Source organism: Aythya fuligula, chromosome 10, assembly GCF_009819795.1.
Source record: "Aythya fuligula isolate bAytFul2 chromosome 10, bAytFul2.pri, whole genome shotgun sequence".
Taxonomy (NCBI): domain Eukaryota; kingdom Metazoa; phylum Chordata; class Aves; order Anseriformes; family Anatidae; genus Aythya; species Aythya fuligula.
In genome coordinates, this window is record NC_045568.1 from 12,472,437 (window position 1) to 12,488,654 (window position 16,218).

General features: G+C 47.4%; 1 protein-coding gene across 1 annotated transcript in view; it reads left to right on the forward strand.

Annotated features, from left to right (window-relative positions):
* The window catches only part of PLXNB1 (plexin B1), a 74,420-nt gene that overhangs the window by 35,897 nt on the left and 22,305 nt on the right, over positions 1-16,218 (forward strand). The window contains exons 3-13 of the mRNA XM_032193898.1: positions 1,371-2,514; positions 6,174-6,356; positions 6,596-6,724; positions 8,059-8,159; positions 8,842-8,974; positions 9,659-9,815; positions 12,905-13,013; positions 13,107-13,215; positions 13,365-14,219; positions 14,643-14,768; positions 15,763-15,885. Of these exons, the coding sequence (XP_032049789.1) occupies positions 1,381-2,514; positions 6,174-6,356; positions 6,596-6,724; positions 8,059-8,159; positions 8,842-8,974; positions 9,659-9,815; positions 12,905-13,013; positions 13,107-13,215; positions 13,365-14,219; positions 14,643-14,768; positions 15,763-15,885 (3,159 nt within the window). The 5' untranslated portion in view covers positions 1,371-1,380. The remainder of the gene's footprint in view (positions 1-1,370; positions 2,515-6,173; positions 6,357-6,595; positions 6,725-8,058; positions 8,160-8,841; positions 8,975-9,658; positions 9,816-12,904; positions 13,014-13,106; positions 13,216-13,364; positions 14,220-14,642; positions 14,769-15,762; positions 15,886-16,218) is intronic.

The window sequence follows — 16,218 nt, forward strand, 5'->3', positions numbered from 1 at the left end:
GGGCAAACAAAAGCCCCAGTGTGCACACAACCTGAACACCGTGCTGGTACGGTGCGCGTCGCGGGCTGCGTGCTCTGGGGGAGAGCTGCCAGCTTGGGGCCAGAAATCCCACGTGTGGCTATGTCCTGACAGCGCTGCCTCCTTACCTACAGCAACCGTGTGAAGTGGGGCTTGTCCGGAGCTTCACAAAGCCTATATTTAATAATGCGTTGTGTTTATAATACCTTCCATCCGCTGGATTTCCCAAGGGGACTAATCCTCTCAGCTGGTCTTTCGGTAGAGCAAAGATGCCTGTTTTGCTGACAAAGGAGCTGGAAAGCAGCACTGTTGTTTTTTTTGGTTGGTTGGTTGTTTTTTTTGCAATAACAGTGAAATAAGTTACTGTTTTCACCATTGCTCTGTGTCTTCTGCCTGCTGGGTGTTGTACAGAACAAGTGAATGGCACAGTTGGTGTGTTTGTGACCAGTCAGGTAAAGGAGTACCCCAGCATTTACAGCTGGGCTCGGTCTCTTGAACTGCTGCAGATCGTTTCCTTTCACCTCTGTGCTTTTAAGCATCTCTGGGCTAATTGCACTTTGAGCTTACTGAGAGGACCCAAGAGGGATAGTAGGAGGGAAGTGACTAATTTTCTTTGCTTTAACTACAAATTTAACATTGTCCCTGAGGAGCTGAGTTGCCAAAACGAGCGCAGGGATTACAGGGCAGTTGTGGAGGAGCTGGGTACGTGGTGGACTGGTTTTTAAGAGGGATTGAAGATACTCAGAAGAGAAGTACCAGAGGTCTGACTTCCCAGGTCTGTGCAATGCCCACACTGCCCCATGCGCTGGTGACAGAGCCACATGCCCAGAGGAGGCTGTTGATAGCCGTAAGTGTGATGAGAAAGAGAAGAAGGATTAATTATTTTGTTTTCTCGAAATATAAACTTCACGTTAGATCAAGCATAGAACAAAGGGGTTGCTGGTTTTCTCTGTATCGGATCCCAGCTACAGCTTATTTAAACAATGGTCCTGCAGGTTGTGTTTGCCTTGGACGGTGGTTTGTTTTCCTGTGGTGCTGCTCGTTAACAATGCCTACGGTGTGCGGGATGGCGTAGGAATGTGGTCCTGCCCTGGAGAACTTCCAATACGGCATCGTTGGGAAGAGTTGTGAAGGAGTCTGGTTAAATATCCTATGATTTCTGATGGTGAAAGGGTGGTGGCTTCAGTTCAGTGTCTGAAGCACGTTCTGTGACAGCACAGATAGGACCCTCCTCCTCGGGTTACCTCCCCGGACTGATGAGTCTGTGCTTTGTGCTGTTTGTTCGGTGGGTTTAGTACATGTTCTGGCCTTCTGGTTTCAGAGGAGTTCTAACAGCTTTTCCTCTCTTGCAGAGTGTTTACCATGCCTCTGGGAACGTTCTTCCTTCCTGTTCTCTGTTTCCTGGGAGCAGCAATCCCGAGGGGGCTGCAGTACGTCACGTTCTCGCGCAATGCTACGAAATTCCTCCACCTGTCCATGGACTTGGAGTCTGGCACCATTTACCTGGGGGCCACCAACTTTCTCTTCCAGCTGACATCTGACCTGCTGATGCAGAACGTGGTTCAAACCGGGCCGGTTCTGGACAGTAAAGACTGCCTCCCCCCAGTCTCGAGGCTGGAGTGCCCTCAGGCACACCACACGGACAATCACAACAAGCTGCTGCTGGTGAACGCGGTGCAGAAGGAGCTCATCGTGTGCGGCAGCGTGCACCAGGGGATCTGCGAGAAGAGGAGCCTTGCGTCCATCGACCACGTCCTCTTCCGACCGGAGAGCCCCGGCGACACTCAGTACGTCGCTGCCAACGACCCCAATATCACCACCGTGGGACTCGTGGCCTACTCGAAGGATGAGGTCCCCTTGCTCTTTGTGGGACGAGGGTACACGAGCCGAGGAGTCGGAGGAGGGATTCCTCCCATCACTACCCGAAACCTCAGGGCCCACGGTGGGGATGTCCAAGCAACAGACTCTCACTCCATTTTCTCCTATGAAGAAACAGCTAAACTGGCCGTGGGCCGGCTCTCCGAGTACAACCACCATTTCATCAAATCCTTCACGTATCGCTCCAGCGTCTATTTCCTCTTCTACCGTCGGGACCTCAAGTCTCAGTCGCGCGAGTACAAGACCTACATCTCGCGGATCTGCCTGGATGACTCCCATTATTACTCGTACGTGGAGCTGCCCCTGCTCTGCCAGAGCAAAGCCAACACCTACAGCCTCCTGCAGGCAGCCTACGTCACCCGGCCAGGGAAGGACCTGGCCCAGGGGCAGCTGGACACTGAGGGAGAAGTGCTCTTTGCAGCCTTCTCTGCCTGGCAGGCTTCTTCTGGCAAACTGAGCGAGGAGTCCGCGCTCTGCGTCTACGCGATGGAGGAGGTGGATCGCCTGACCAACTGGACCAGGGACGTGTGCTACATGAGGGACGGGAAGTCAGAAGAAGGCACAGAAGTGGCATATATCGAATACGATGTCAGTTCCAACTGCGTCCAGCTGCCAGCGGTAAGTTGCTTTGCACCTTTGCCAGGGTAAAGAAAAGTCTGCAGTGCATTCTTCGGGTTGCTTTGTGTTCCTGGAGTAAGTCCATTTCCCACAGACCTCTGATGAAATCTGCAGGGGTTAAAACCCTCTGGGCTCGCTGTTTCCTTGCTGCTGCTGCAGCAAGGCGATGCAAGAACCACTGCTTCCAATTCAGGTCTGTCTCATCCCTGCTGCAGGGGCACGTGGGCAGGGTTGCTGGCAAAGGGAGGCACGCTGTGCGTGGCAATGGGGAAGGCATCTGGTGAGTGCTGAAGCTACAGTTCAAGTTGTTCTTCATATCTTCATGTCCTGGTCTTCTGTCTTCTGTGCTGGAGGGAAGGAAAAGAGAGAATGTGTGTGTGCACTTGTGGGTTAGGGAGGGGAGTTAAAGGGGTGTGCTGTTGCTTAGGGTGAGGTGCATCTTGCAACAGCTTCTTACAAAGGGCATAAGTAAAAGAAAGAGTCAACAGAATCCTGACTTCCTAGAGACTGCATTAGTCCTGCAAAATGTTGTGCCCAAAGAAAGCTTTTTCCTGACCTGGTTCTTCTCCAGAGCAGTAAGAAAATGATTATCCTCTGCACAGGAAAAACTTTTAAATTCTGTGGCAAAGGCATGACGGGATGTTGCAGGACAAAAATGTGAACTGAAACTTGGCCGTGACCCTGAATCCTTGCAGTTTGTCAGCCACGCTGGCTGGTGCTGTGACACTGGGGACAGTGACACAGACATAAACCAGCAGTGTTCTCTGGGGGCAGTGTCCCGGCGTGAGGCTCTGTGCTGATGAGTAACCTGTTTTCACTGAGGGCGTTGCTGGTCCCTAGCAGAACAGCATGTTTTCTTGTCTTCCTTCTCCAGAACAGGCTGTCCAGATACCTTCCTCATCCCAGCCTCCCGCAAAGTGGTACCGCAGAGTCGTGGAAATCTCTGGAATTGGATGTGCGGTCCAAAACCAGTTTTGAAATTATGGTTTTCCGTTTGGCAGCTAAAGCAGACTGTAGAATACTTGTGGGACAGCAGGAGGGTAAAGAGCAGACTTGGAGCAGGACAAATGTAAGGTCAGGAGGGATATGTAAGAGCTGGGAGGCAAGAGGCTGCCTGGGACTCGATGTCCTGCTTTCACTGCCTCCTAGCTGTGTCCCATCTGTCCCCTGCCGGCCAGCATGGAAGGAATTGTCATGGGTTTAGGGCACGTTGGCAGAGTTCACGTCAAAGTGGGGTGAGCAGCTTAGGAAATCCTTCATTCAACAGGACATGGAGTCACCCTGCACCGTACGATCTGGTGGGGAAGTGGGTGCACGGGGTGGGAGAAAAAGCCAGTCCTTGCTGTGTGATTCCTGGCGCGCGATCGCAGGGTCCCAGCTGCACAGCTTGGCGCTAGCGGGCTGACTAAACTGTAGCGTCTTATTAACAAGTGTGGCCAATGATATGTAAATGCCCTAACAAACTTTATCCCTCCCCATTCAGTACCCGGTAGCGGTTGTCGTTCAGATTGCATCTAACAACACGCGAGGGGCTGTGCCAGCTCCAGCCCGCTCCATTCAGGGCTGAGTGGAAGCGGCTGTCAATGAGCATTTTATGCAGGAGCGGTTTTAACTCACTTTCAATAGCGGCAGCTTGTGCTTTATATGAGAATAATGCTAATTAATTTCACGTTTTTCTGCCTCCAAACCAGCCTGTGCACAAGGTGTGCCCTTTTCCCCAGTTAGCACTGCCTCCTTATTTTTAGGGCAACGGGAGAGGCTGACGCTGAATTTTACAGTACAATCTCTTCAACTGGAAAAATGCTCATTTTTATAAGAATTTCAGACCCAGCTCATTTGTTCTAGTTTGCTGGTGATCTGAAAGTATATACAGTTTTCCATTAGTCTAAGGATGCAGGAGACTGTGTAGATGCTGTTAGTGCCTTGATAACTGGGCGTGCGAAACAGGTTCCTGCAAGGCTTGACAAGGCTCCTATCTTCTCTGGGTGTAGTTTTCAAGATATGCAACTTGTCCTTTCGCACCGAGCTTTCAGCCCTCGTCATGCATCAATACAGGTTTGTCCCATCATCACTTCTCACACGTGAGCTGTAGGAAGCACACACCAAACTTCACGACAGCAGCTTCAGTCTGGGCACTCCAGACGTGCTGCGTCACAGTGGGATGCTGGGCGATCCCTGTAGTGTCTTTTCTGCTCTACTGCCAAGATGTTATTCGCTGAAAACAATTCAGAGAGCTTCTATGTAAATTTATATAAGCACTTTATGCAATTATCATGGTCTTAATCCCGTGGCATGGAACAAGTTTCAGCTCTTGACTGTGATTAACTGCACTGCTGACGGTCCCGGCGAGGCCATGGGCAGGCTGTGCCAGCACGGGGAAAGCTCACAGAAGTCACCTTGTCCTATAGCAGATAACTGCTACGTGTGAAGTGACTTGCCCTTGGCATCACACGTGGGCAGCAGCAGTGCTGAGCACAAACAGGCTGCAACTATTTCTGTCTTGTATCCGATTTTTTAAGCACACTTTGTAAAATCAGCCTCAAGTAGTGGGGTTGCTAGGCTCCAGCATTTGTCTAAATTGATACAAAGCTTTCAGAAGATATCTAGAATCCCATTCAGAATAAAGGCTTGATGCTTTTGAGTGTGTAAATTTGGCTGTGACTCCCTTCCTATTAGAACTTACAGGGACTGGACAACTGGAGAAAGAAAGTCTTGAAAGTAGCAGGAGGTGATTGGAAGAGGCTTAAGAATCGAGCAACAGTGATGATGAGAAAAATATATATTACTAGAAACAAACTAGCTTAGAGGAGGGGAAAAGCTAATAATTATTAAAAGTCATAACCTACTCTGAGGCTTTAAGTCAGAGCCTCACACCTAGTATGCAGGAAATTGGTTCAATTAGTGTTTGAAAGGGAAGCAATAAAATATCAGAACCTAAGTGGTGCTGGTCTAACTAGCATGGTTTCCTGGGTGGCACTGCTGTGTCACACCTCTGCTTACCTGTTACGATAGAAATGCACTTGGAAATGAACACAAGCCGACAGGCTACATATCTTACTGTGGAATTTCCATAGACTTCATCAAAAGCTTGTGATCATTTTTATTTCCTCCTGGAAGCAGTCAAGTTTTTAGAAATACAGGAATAAACTAAAATTGGAGGAGAATAGAATGACCCACGGTGGGGCCAGCTCCTCTGCCTGGTGCCAAGCGGGTTTGTTATTTAGGGCAAAAAAGAAGCATAATGGAATATCTTCTTTCTGCACATACAAATAGTAAACAAGCTGGCACATACAACCAGTAAATAAGTTGGCAGCTCTTATTCTCTTTCCTTTAGAATTCAGTACCAGACGGTTTGGTAAGGCTGGGAGGGAGTGAACTGGAACAGAAGGCTGACTGTTTTTGCACAGTGCTGTGGAGTTAATTTTCAGTAATCTAACATAGCTCGGAAGAATTGAAGCAGTGTGCGGAGATGACTTGTTTTGTCTTTCTGTGGGTCTGTATCTAGCTGCATGCAGCCTGCAGGTTTTATGTGTAAGATCTTTGGAGCAGGCTGTGCTCCTGCCTGTATTTACGTATGTCCCGGTACCTTGGGATTCTACTTCAGAATTGTATCTATTTTTTTTTGTACTGATTTCCCTGTTCTCTTCTCCCCCCGAAAGGACACCCTGTATGCATACCCCTGTGGCTCTGACCACACTCCCAGCCCCATGGCCAGCCGGGTACCCTTGGAAGCAGCCCCCCTCCTGGAGAAAACAGATGCTCGACTGACAGCTGTGGCGGTGAATGTGGAAGATGGCCACACCATCGCTTTCCTGGGAGACAGCAGAGGGAGACTGCACAAGGTACGATGCCCCAAACCAGTTGTCATGCTGCCTTCGATTATGTCTGCACTGAGCCAGCATCAGGGCTGGTGCATCTGATGTGGCTGCTGCAGATATTGCTGGGCACATGCTTCGTGCTGCTGAAATCACGGTGCTGAGATTTTGGTGGGAGGTTGAAATTCTTGCACACAATCCTGGTTCCAACCGATGTTACTCCTATTCTGATACTTTGCCTGTACACCACTGTGACTCTCTTGCAGGTGTACTTAGGAGCAATGGGAGATGCACATATATACGCTTCTTTACCTATCCAATTAAACAGCGTGGTGAGTGGAGACCTGCTGTTCGACCAGCTGCAGGAGAACCTCTTCGTCATGACCCAGTCAACGGTAAGAGCAATTAAATGCCTTCCACAGAAGCTTTGAAAGAATTTGAGGTCCAGACAAACTGCTGAAGAGAGTGATGGAGGGGGCAGAGGAATGGTGTGTATAGCTAGATGTGTGCTGGGTAGCAGCTGCCTGCCGGTTCAGCTTACTAGGCCAGGGCCTGACCTTCTGCAAAAGCTGTAGGAAGTGTGGAGGAAGTCCTGTTACCTTAAACCACGGCCCGTTTGCACATGTGTTTCCATAAATTGGTCCGGCTGACTTGTATCAGTTGTATCAGCAGTGATGGTGTGCTGAGTCTTGCAGATGAGCTCAAGCTGTGTAAGGAACCATACAAGGCACCTTTCCATCTTCTGTAGTTCTCTTTGTGCCTGGTGGTAGCAGAAGAGGCATTGTGATTCCTCAGGCTGCTGGTACACACTGGTATCTGCTGAGCAGAAAATCCTGCTATGGATACTGTATTTGAGAGGATTTATACAACACTCAGATCAGCTTCTTGAGCAAGAAAGAAAAGGATCCTCCTAGCAAAAGGAAAGTAACCCTTGAGTTATTCTGTCTGAAGGAAAGAACAAATTAAAAAATGAGTGTGCTGGAAAACCACTGCTTCCCTTTACCCACCCCCGCCATGTGCATTTTGAGATACTCAAATTTTGCAACACTTCAAAGGAGGAGTTGAAATCTGTGGGTGGAAGAAGATTAGGGAAATCTGAAGTATATCCTTAAAAGTAATTATTCTGTCAGTTACAAAAAAATGCAAATTACATGATACACTTAGCAAAAGCAATAGGTTAAGGATTAAGAGAGATTTTAAAGTAACTGAGAGCATGCTAGCTGAAGTGTAGTATCTGATTAAAGAGAAAGCAAGAGGCTGAAATCAGCAAGAATAGTAGTTAAAGCGTGCTGCAAGTCTAGCTTACCCCAGGCAGCACAAGGTTTTGTTCCACATCAGTCAGGCATCTTGTCCACTTCCAGTCAGAATGATAGATCTGCCAGGTAGAGCTGGGCAATAGGGCAGGTGCCATCAGAGGCCTTTATAGAGATGACTACATAAAGTCATCTGTTGCAAGAATTGTCACGGGTAATGCTACAGCAATGCACTGTGTGTTTCATTGTCTCTGTAGAGAATGATGTTCACGTGTATTTCGTCAACGTGTAAAATAGGAATCCAGATGGGCTCTGGAAATGTCTTCCTTTTTTCTTTAGTTTTATGCAGTGTTGAAAATTAGCATGAGTTTCAGTGAGTATGTCAACAGTGGGACTTGCTAACTAGGCAGAAGAAGCCATAGACCTGGGGCTTGCTTTTTCTGTGCTGTGTTTTCATAGATTTCTTTCTCTGACAGGTGGTAAAGGTTCCCATACTGGAGTGTTCCCTCTACTTGGACTGTGAATCCTGTCTGGCACTGAAAGATCCTTACTGTGGCTGGTGTGTCCTTCAGGGACGGTAAGATAGATCCCTGGTCACCTGCAAGGTTTTTGGAGGAATAGTGTTTAGGAATTATCTCCACTTACTCTCTTCCTTATATCTGTGCCTCAATCTACATCTGCATGCTTTTCTTTTACTTTTATCCCCTTCATGGGATATGTTTGGCCTACAAATTCACCCTCTGCCTCCCTAAAACACCACTACAAGTCACAGTTGCACATAGGTGTCTGTCAGTTGCTTTTTGGGCTTTGGTTACAGCTCACGATGCTCCCGTCTAGTGGATTTCAGCCTGGTTTTAGTCTGACTGCAGCTCATACTGCCTTATTTCACTTAGCTCTTCTGGTGTCACGTTTGTGTTTGGTACTTTTTTACTTCTTGCTCCCCTACTGATGTTGCTTAACGAGACGTGGTTTATTCCAGCACGTCTGTCTGCTTGCTGGCTCTGTCTCCCTGCAGAACGCCTCAGGAACTGGTTTATGGCCCTTGAAGCCCAACAAGTGCCTACCCATCTGTACGCGCTGGCAGCAGTTCCACCTTCATTATGGGAGGTGGTGGGAGGCTGCAACTTCCGTGGCTTGTGTAGCAGCTTTCCTGAGACTCTAGCAAGGCTTCAGAGAGCCAGCATCAGCTTGGCAGTTGAACATGTGTCCTGCTAGGGCTGTGCAGATCTCTCACAGGGCTTCTTGCTATTTCTCTGCAGGTGCAGCCGTCGCTCTGAGTGCTTGCGGTCCAGGCTGAGTGAGCAGTGGCTCTGGAGCTTTAACTCTACACAGCAGTGTCTCTCTGTCCAGTCACTAACTCCAGCCAATATCAGCAGAGAGGAAAAGAGAAATGTGAGCAATGATGGTTCTCTGTGACATTTGAGCGTGTAGAAAGTCCCCTGCAAACTCTGAGAGGCCACAAGTCTTCCTGTTGCTTCCAGTAGGGTACTGAATCCCTGTGCCTCGCACATCTGCCTTGCATAAGGAACTGAAGTTGGCTGTCCCAGAAAATACATATTTTTTTTCCTATAAATCTAACTGTTTTTATCTGCTAATAGAAAGTTACTAGGTATTCTGGAGTATTTGATGGCTGCTTGGGTGAGGTCCTTCCTTGGCTTGATATCTATAAGGCACCCCTGTCTGTGCATTCAGAGGGTTTCTGATGCTTTCTGTCAGGAAGATCTAAAAGGAGCTACACAAAGTTATGGCTTCGGTCTGGCATCAGCTGGCAGAAAAGCTGAGGTACTGCAGTGTTTTGAAGGCTGTCATTGTGTCAGGAGGTGGCAAGAATCTGTCTTCTGCTAGAGACTTGAGCAAAGGAGGGAAATTGCTAATTGCTTGGTGGATGCCAAGTTGAGTTTGGGAATGGCAAGAGATGAACAGAGCAGAAAGCCCTAGAAGGTATTGTAGGAAAATGGGTGTGTATATAGATAACTGCTTTATAGGGCTTTTGCTTTGAAAAAGTAGAGCCAGAAAATTCGATGAAATGGAAGAATGTGTTTAGAGGGCAAGATATTTACTGGATGTTATTGGCAGATATTCCTGGCTATCTCGGACTTACCTTCTCTACATGAGGAAGAATTCTACTCGTGTTACTTTGAAGATTATGAAAGCCCAGCAGTTCTGACAGAGTCAGGAATCATGTGTCCTTCGCCAGATCCCAGCCAAGCACCAACCTTGCCAGCAGGAGCAGGTCAGTGAAATGCTTTAAACAGAGCGTGTTAGCTCAGATAACACTGTCAAGAGAAAGTACGTTTTGGGTCCGTCAGAGTGCCAGGATTAACAGCCATGAATGTACATGGTCTGTCAGCAGGTGTTCATTTCATTCTGTCACAATATCTGTTTGCTTGCTACTTGTGTGTCACACACATCCTGTGCTATTCTGGGCTGTTGCCAGATTCCGATGCCAAATTCTGGTAGTTGGAAAGGAGATCCTTCTTGAAGGGTTGTATGCAAATCTGAATATGATCTAAAATGCACTCTACAGTGGTGGCTGGCTTGGCAGTTTCTATCATAAATCTGGAGAGAGGACTCTTAAATGCTGCCTTTTTCTTTCTTTCTTTCTTTCTTTCTTTTTTTTTAACCAAATAAAATGCAAACCTTTTGAAATCCACAAATTAATGGGAGAAGGAAGTACCTGTAAGGGAAGGCAAGAAGAAACCCACAGCCCTTAAAAAGATTAGAAATGAATCCGCAACGCAGCAATACCTCAGAAAATACACAGCTTTCTGTTACTGTGAACAATAACTGGCTAAATATTGCTAATTGGCCACTCCGAAGCACCTGGAAAGTTCTCAGTTTATAGCCTGTGCATTGGATTTTGCCCAGCCTGTCAGTGTCAGCTTTGATGAGCTGATCTCTTCAGAGAAATTGTTCATCTAAATTAAAAGGCAGGTGCCGCCTGGGAATCATTCCACATAATGCACCTAAATAGCTAAACAGATTTACTATACGAGTATGCAGCTGGCTAATAGGTCTGAAACAATCTCCATGGACGTAATGTGACAGCAGACCCCAGCTAGCTGAGTTGTTCAAACTGAAGCGTCTTGTTTTCTCAGTATTTGCCTGTTGGCTTTCACACTGCCTGGCATGAACCACCCAGGTCTCCCCTCAGGGTGGCCAGGCACAAAGGGGAAGGCTTCGTGCACTACCACTGTGGGCAGAGTGAGCAGGATTGGCTTCCCCATTTAGATCTGCAAATGTTGACTTGAATTTAAACTGGAAATGTCAGCATAGATAAAGCCACAATCTAATTTTCACAATTAAGTGCTGTACCTATGTAATTTTCATGTTGCTTCTCTGAAGCTAAGCAAATTGCTTCTGTTTTCTAGCCTGAACTTAGTAACTTTTCTAGCCTAAACTTATTCCTGGATGCTTGTGTCCATTTGATCTTATCTGTTGTTCTGCTTCTGGAGCTCTTTTCTCAGTCAATGAACTATGGTCAGGCCTTCTTAGCACAGAGTTTTGCTGTGTTATCTGTGCCAACCTTCTCTTCATATTCTTTCATTACACAGGCGCTCTTTCTCTCTCTCTCTCTCTCTCTCTCTCTCACTGTCTTTCTAGCCCTTCTTTGGAGCAATTTTGTGCCCTACTAAGATGAATCAGATTTTCGTAACCAGAATCATACACTGTTTTCTGAATGAGGTCTCATTAGGGCCTCATGTGCTGGTACTTTCCCACTCCTGTTTAAAATGCTTTTCCCACCTCTGTAAAACATTTGCCTTTTTTTCAGCTTTGATTTAAAGGTTGCATACCTGTTCATCTGTCACTTTAAGCTGATGAGCCCCATACTGGTAGCAGAAAGTCTTGCTCTTAACTTGCAAGCACTCAACTTTGTCTTCTCAACTGTTGAACAGCATCACTGGCAGTCATGGGAAACAATGGGCTTTTTGGATACAGGAATATTTATAAATATGGTGTCATAGCCCTGAAATGCTGGGAGGTGTTTGCCCTTCCACCACTGCCAGATGCAGTCACCTTTATAGCAGCGGGGGGAGTTGGCAGTACTGAAGTGACTCCTGCCTTCAGCTGTGTCTGATGCCCACCTTTTCTCCTAATCCTGGGGTTTCACACACACCTCATCACCTGTTTTACTAGTATAATGTCTCACTTGTCGCCCTGTCAGGTACTAAGTTTATGCCTGACTGATCCTCCACCAGACAGAGTAGCTATTTTGCTGTATTCCAAACTTTTGCAAGTGAATCCTGCTTGCAAAAGGAGGTCTGAACTCTGTGAGAGGAACGATGGGCAAGCTTCTTATTACCTGCTTTTATAGCAAATTGTCTCGGAGAAATTGCAGTGCCTAGAGTTCAGCAGAGCATGCAGTATGCTCCTATTACTTAGAGTCCTAGCGCTTAATTCTAGGGTTGAGGGCATCTGACTGGAACGAGATTAACTGGCTTCTTTAGTAGTCATACGCAAAGCATCTTTGGGCTCATGCTATCAGCTGTAGTTAGTTATGACCATCTCTGCAGTTATTTGGTCTATAAGAAAGCAATGATAATCTCTTTCCCAAAGAGAGTCTGGCTGTCCCGAAGCTTGTACTTAACGTGAGACCTGGGTTCAAAGCAAATAAGCCTTCAGTCATTGCAAGTGAGATTACAAGTCTTGTAAACTCCTCCACTGACTCACTTCTCAGTCTGGACATAAAACAAAGATCTCAAGGTGATAGCAGTACGTGAAGTGTGTGCTGGTTCTAAGAGTTGGGGTTTAGAGTCGTAAGAACGGTGAGGAAAGGAAGAGAAGGTTGGCTTATTTAGGGCTAGAAAAATTCTTCATGTCTGAAGAATTTACAAAAGATTTTAATTACTGAATAAATTTCACAAGAACGTGTGTTGAAGCCCTTTACTTCTGGAAAAAAGAGTCAAAAAATATGTAATAAATTTTGTCGGTATTTAATCATGGAATCATGTGTTTTCCCTTGAATGACAAAGGATGTCAGTCAGCTTTGAGCCTGGAATGTCACTTCTTCCTCTAATACGTGATATGTGGAGGTGATGGTGGAGTGCAAATGAAGCACTGATGATGGATGGCAAACGAAGAGGAAGGGATCTTCAGAGCCATCTTTCTTCCCCTGGGTTGGCAAGAGCTGTCATAAACTACTCCTGAGCAACTTGTCCAGCCAGTTTTTAGTGTCCATAGGGTAATCTGGTGATTGAGATGCTGGCAGCATGGAAGGGAAGCTGTCTCCAGGTGTCTTCCCTAAAGCATGCTCTGTCTTTTTAACAGTGTGGCAGTCTTACGGTGGCTCCATTTCTAAGAAATTTTTATTTTTGCTTTCAGATCATGTCACCATAAAGCTTGTAGTGCGTTTCCATGACATCTTCATTGCTTCTGTGGACTTCTCTTTCTATGACTGTGCTGCAGTGGCCCTGCTATGGAAATCAGCACCGTGAGCACCTGCTTTTTCTTGTCTGTAGTTGTAGAGAGGGTGGCTGTCCTGTCCTGGCTCATCTTAGCAGCTGCTTTTCTACCACTCTTCCAGGTGCCAGAAGTGTGTGAGCAGTCCCTGGGGATGTAACTGGTGCATCCAGCAGCACCTCTGCACCCACAAGGCAGCGTGTGAGGAAGGAATCATCATCTACAATGAAAGGGTGCGTCCCCTCCTCAGTCCATCAGGGGTGAAGCAGCCTCTTGTGAGACATTGCTATGGGGTGTAATGTGGAGTGTTTTTCTTCCTTGGGTTTTATTCTGCATTTCTCTTCTTTCTTTCCTCTCACCCTGCCATGTTGTTTTTCTCTAGGCCCAGCTGCCAACTTCAAGCGTGTTTCCTTCTTCAGCAGCTCCCCTCACCAAATCCTCTACCGTAGCCCCTATGGTGGCCACAAAACCCATCACTGTGCGTGTGGTACTGAGCACTGCATCCCACACAGAGCCCAACCACGTCACTCCCTCTGCGACCTCAGATTCAATGACTGAGCCTACAGAAACCTTCCTCTACACGTCCTCAACTCTTTCAACTGAAGCAGCATCTCTCCAGGCTGTCACAGAAGCCCCCCTGCCACCACCAGCAGACAAACCTGCTGTCACTCTGCCAGACACAACTTCTCCTGCTGCATCTGTCCTCACCAGTCCGTCCAAAAACGGGGATCACGCAGCCCTGCCCACCGCAGAGCCAGCCACTGCCCGGGAGCCGTGGAGCACCGACCCACCCACCACTGCAGTAGCTACTCCTCTGCTCACAACCGCACCAGCAGTGACACCTTCCCCTCATGTCACCAGTTTCAGGTGGCCTCCAAATTCTTTTCCTACCACCGAAGCCCAGACGTCTGCCATCCCATCTCCCCAGCCTCGCAGCGAGGTGCCAGGGGAGCCTGCTGCCTCTGATGACTCTCCTGGTTTCCTGGGAACCGAAATTCCTGCTTCGGAGCTCCCGCCGTCAGCTCCCCCAGACTGGCTGCTGGGGGAAGACACGGAGCTCCAGGACACGGAGGACTGGATGGATTTGCTGCAGGCTGAGAATGAGACGTCTCCCTTCTCTGCTTCCACTCTTCTGTCGGGTGATGGAGATTCTTCAGAGAGGGATGTCCCTGACTTACCCAGGATCCTCCACCCTGACCTCGACTATCAGTATGATGCCCCTGGGTTTTGGGAGGAGGTAAGTTGCTGGACTTCAGAATCTGCAGTTTAAGGCTGTAATGCTTTGAAATTTTGATAGATTGCTGATCTAATATTTCAGCACATAAGGGAGGTAGTGGTCTCAGAGAAAGTAGCGGCTGACCACTGTAAATGCAGGGTGAGAAGTGGCAGCCTGAGGAAGAAAAACATGTGGGAGATTCTCAGGTCTTGTAGAAAAGCTGCTGGCCTGAAGGTGGCAGCTGCTGTGATGTCCAGCATATTCACAGCTTTCTGCTGTTCACCACTTTGGGCTGGTGCGTTGCCTTCCTGTAACTCATAGTAAAGAAGCACTGATGTTTCTTTGTCCAGGCAGGGCTTTATTTCTCTGTTTGCCTATTGTTTCTCTGATTTCCTCTATCATAGGTATGAAAGCAGCTCTCTCTAAAGATGTATTTGTTTTCAGAATGAAGAGTTTAGCTGGGGTCCTGGTGCGTGTCCCTGTGTGCAGGGAATCCAGGGATCTTCGCTGTTTCCAGTCAACGTGGCAAGGAAGATAACCCTGCTAGGAAAGAACTTCCACCTCTACCAGGTAGTTAGCTGCTATTTCACCTTAGCATTGAGGAGCGACTGACTTGGGGGAATAAGAAATTAGGTAGTTGGATTTACTGGTGGGTAGGAGGGCATGCAGAGAAAGGAGGCTACACGTGTGCACCAACCTGCTGCAGAAATCTGCACGTATTTGGATTGTTGCACCTGTGCTACACTGTAGATGGTAGTTCTTGGAGTAACTTCCTGCTGAATCTCTGCTGGTTGTTTGTGTCTCCATATGCTAAAGATAAGTTATCTGTTCCCTTTCCTTTCTGGCCTGGTAATGTTGATGTGATGTGGTGGCTATTCCTGTCGTACCTGAAGCCTCCACAGTGGGGAAAACCGGCCCTTGGAAGCTTCGTTCCCTGGGTGTGTCTCTGATAAAAATTCTTTGCCTCTTAAGACAGAAGGCTGATTTAGTAACCTTTTACAAACAACCGCCTCAGAACATGCAGCCCACAGACTAATTGTTACTTTATATGCTAAACCTGATATACTTCACTGCTCAGAGCAGCAGAGCTAGTTACAGATGCGTGTCCTTTTTCTGACAGAACATGCCCAAGCAATTCAACTGAAGGTTTACAGGACAGAGAAGAAAAATACACTTAGTGTTTTTGAGGTGCACTGTGTACTCAACTCTTCGTTTCTGAGCTAGTGTTTCAGAGTTGAACAAGCATAACCTCACAGTCCCACTGTTTTTTCTTTAATTCTTCCTCCTGTGGAGACTTGTCCCTACGCTGACATACATATGCTGCTCCTGTCTACGTGTTTTGTATTGGTTTGATTCTTTTTGTACATGGAGACAGTAAGAGTGTAGAGAGCCTTCAAATATAGCATAGAATTTGGCATAACAAAGGGAATGACAGGAGCACACTGCCTGCACAGTAAGAGGCTTTGTAAAAGGCGCTGAATTGGAGTGCCAGGAGCCTGCTGTCATGTAGCAGGAAGCTCCACGTGATTAGGAAATGGTGCTGTATAAATCTTCTCCTCTGTAGGACCAGCAGTGGGACTATGAGTGTGTCCTGAATTTGGAGGGGAGGATAATGGTGATGGATGCTTATGTGGAAAGGGAAGAAACCAACCAGTCCCTGTGTTATATCACCTGCCAGCTGAACCAGGTGAGTGCTTGCGACGTGTGATGCCATTTCACAGGTTTCACTGGTACTGGTTTTGCTCAGCTTGTTTATCCGACAGGCAAGGAGGCAAGCTCTTTGGGGAAAAGACCATATTTTACTAAAACATTTATACAGTATTTAGCATTATAGTGCTCTATGGTGGTGCTGCCTGGCAGTACTGGTGCTTCAGCTTGCAGAAAGATTGTGCAGCCTGAGCCCCGAGATCTGTTGCTGCATTCAATGTGGCACAGAATGGTGCTGGCTCAGAATCACCACTCGTTGCGACCTGCCAGGACACTGCAGCCTCTGCTATAGCTTGAGCCTCTGCTGTCTGCA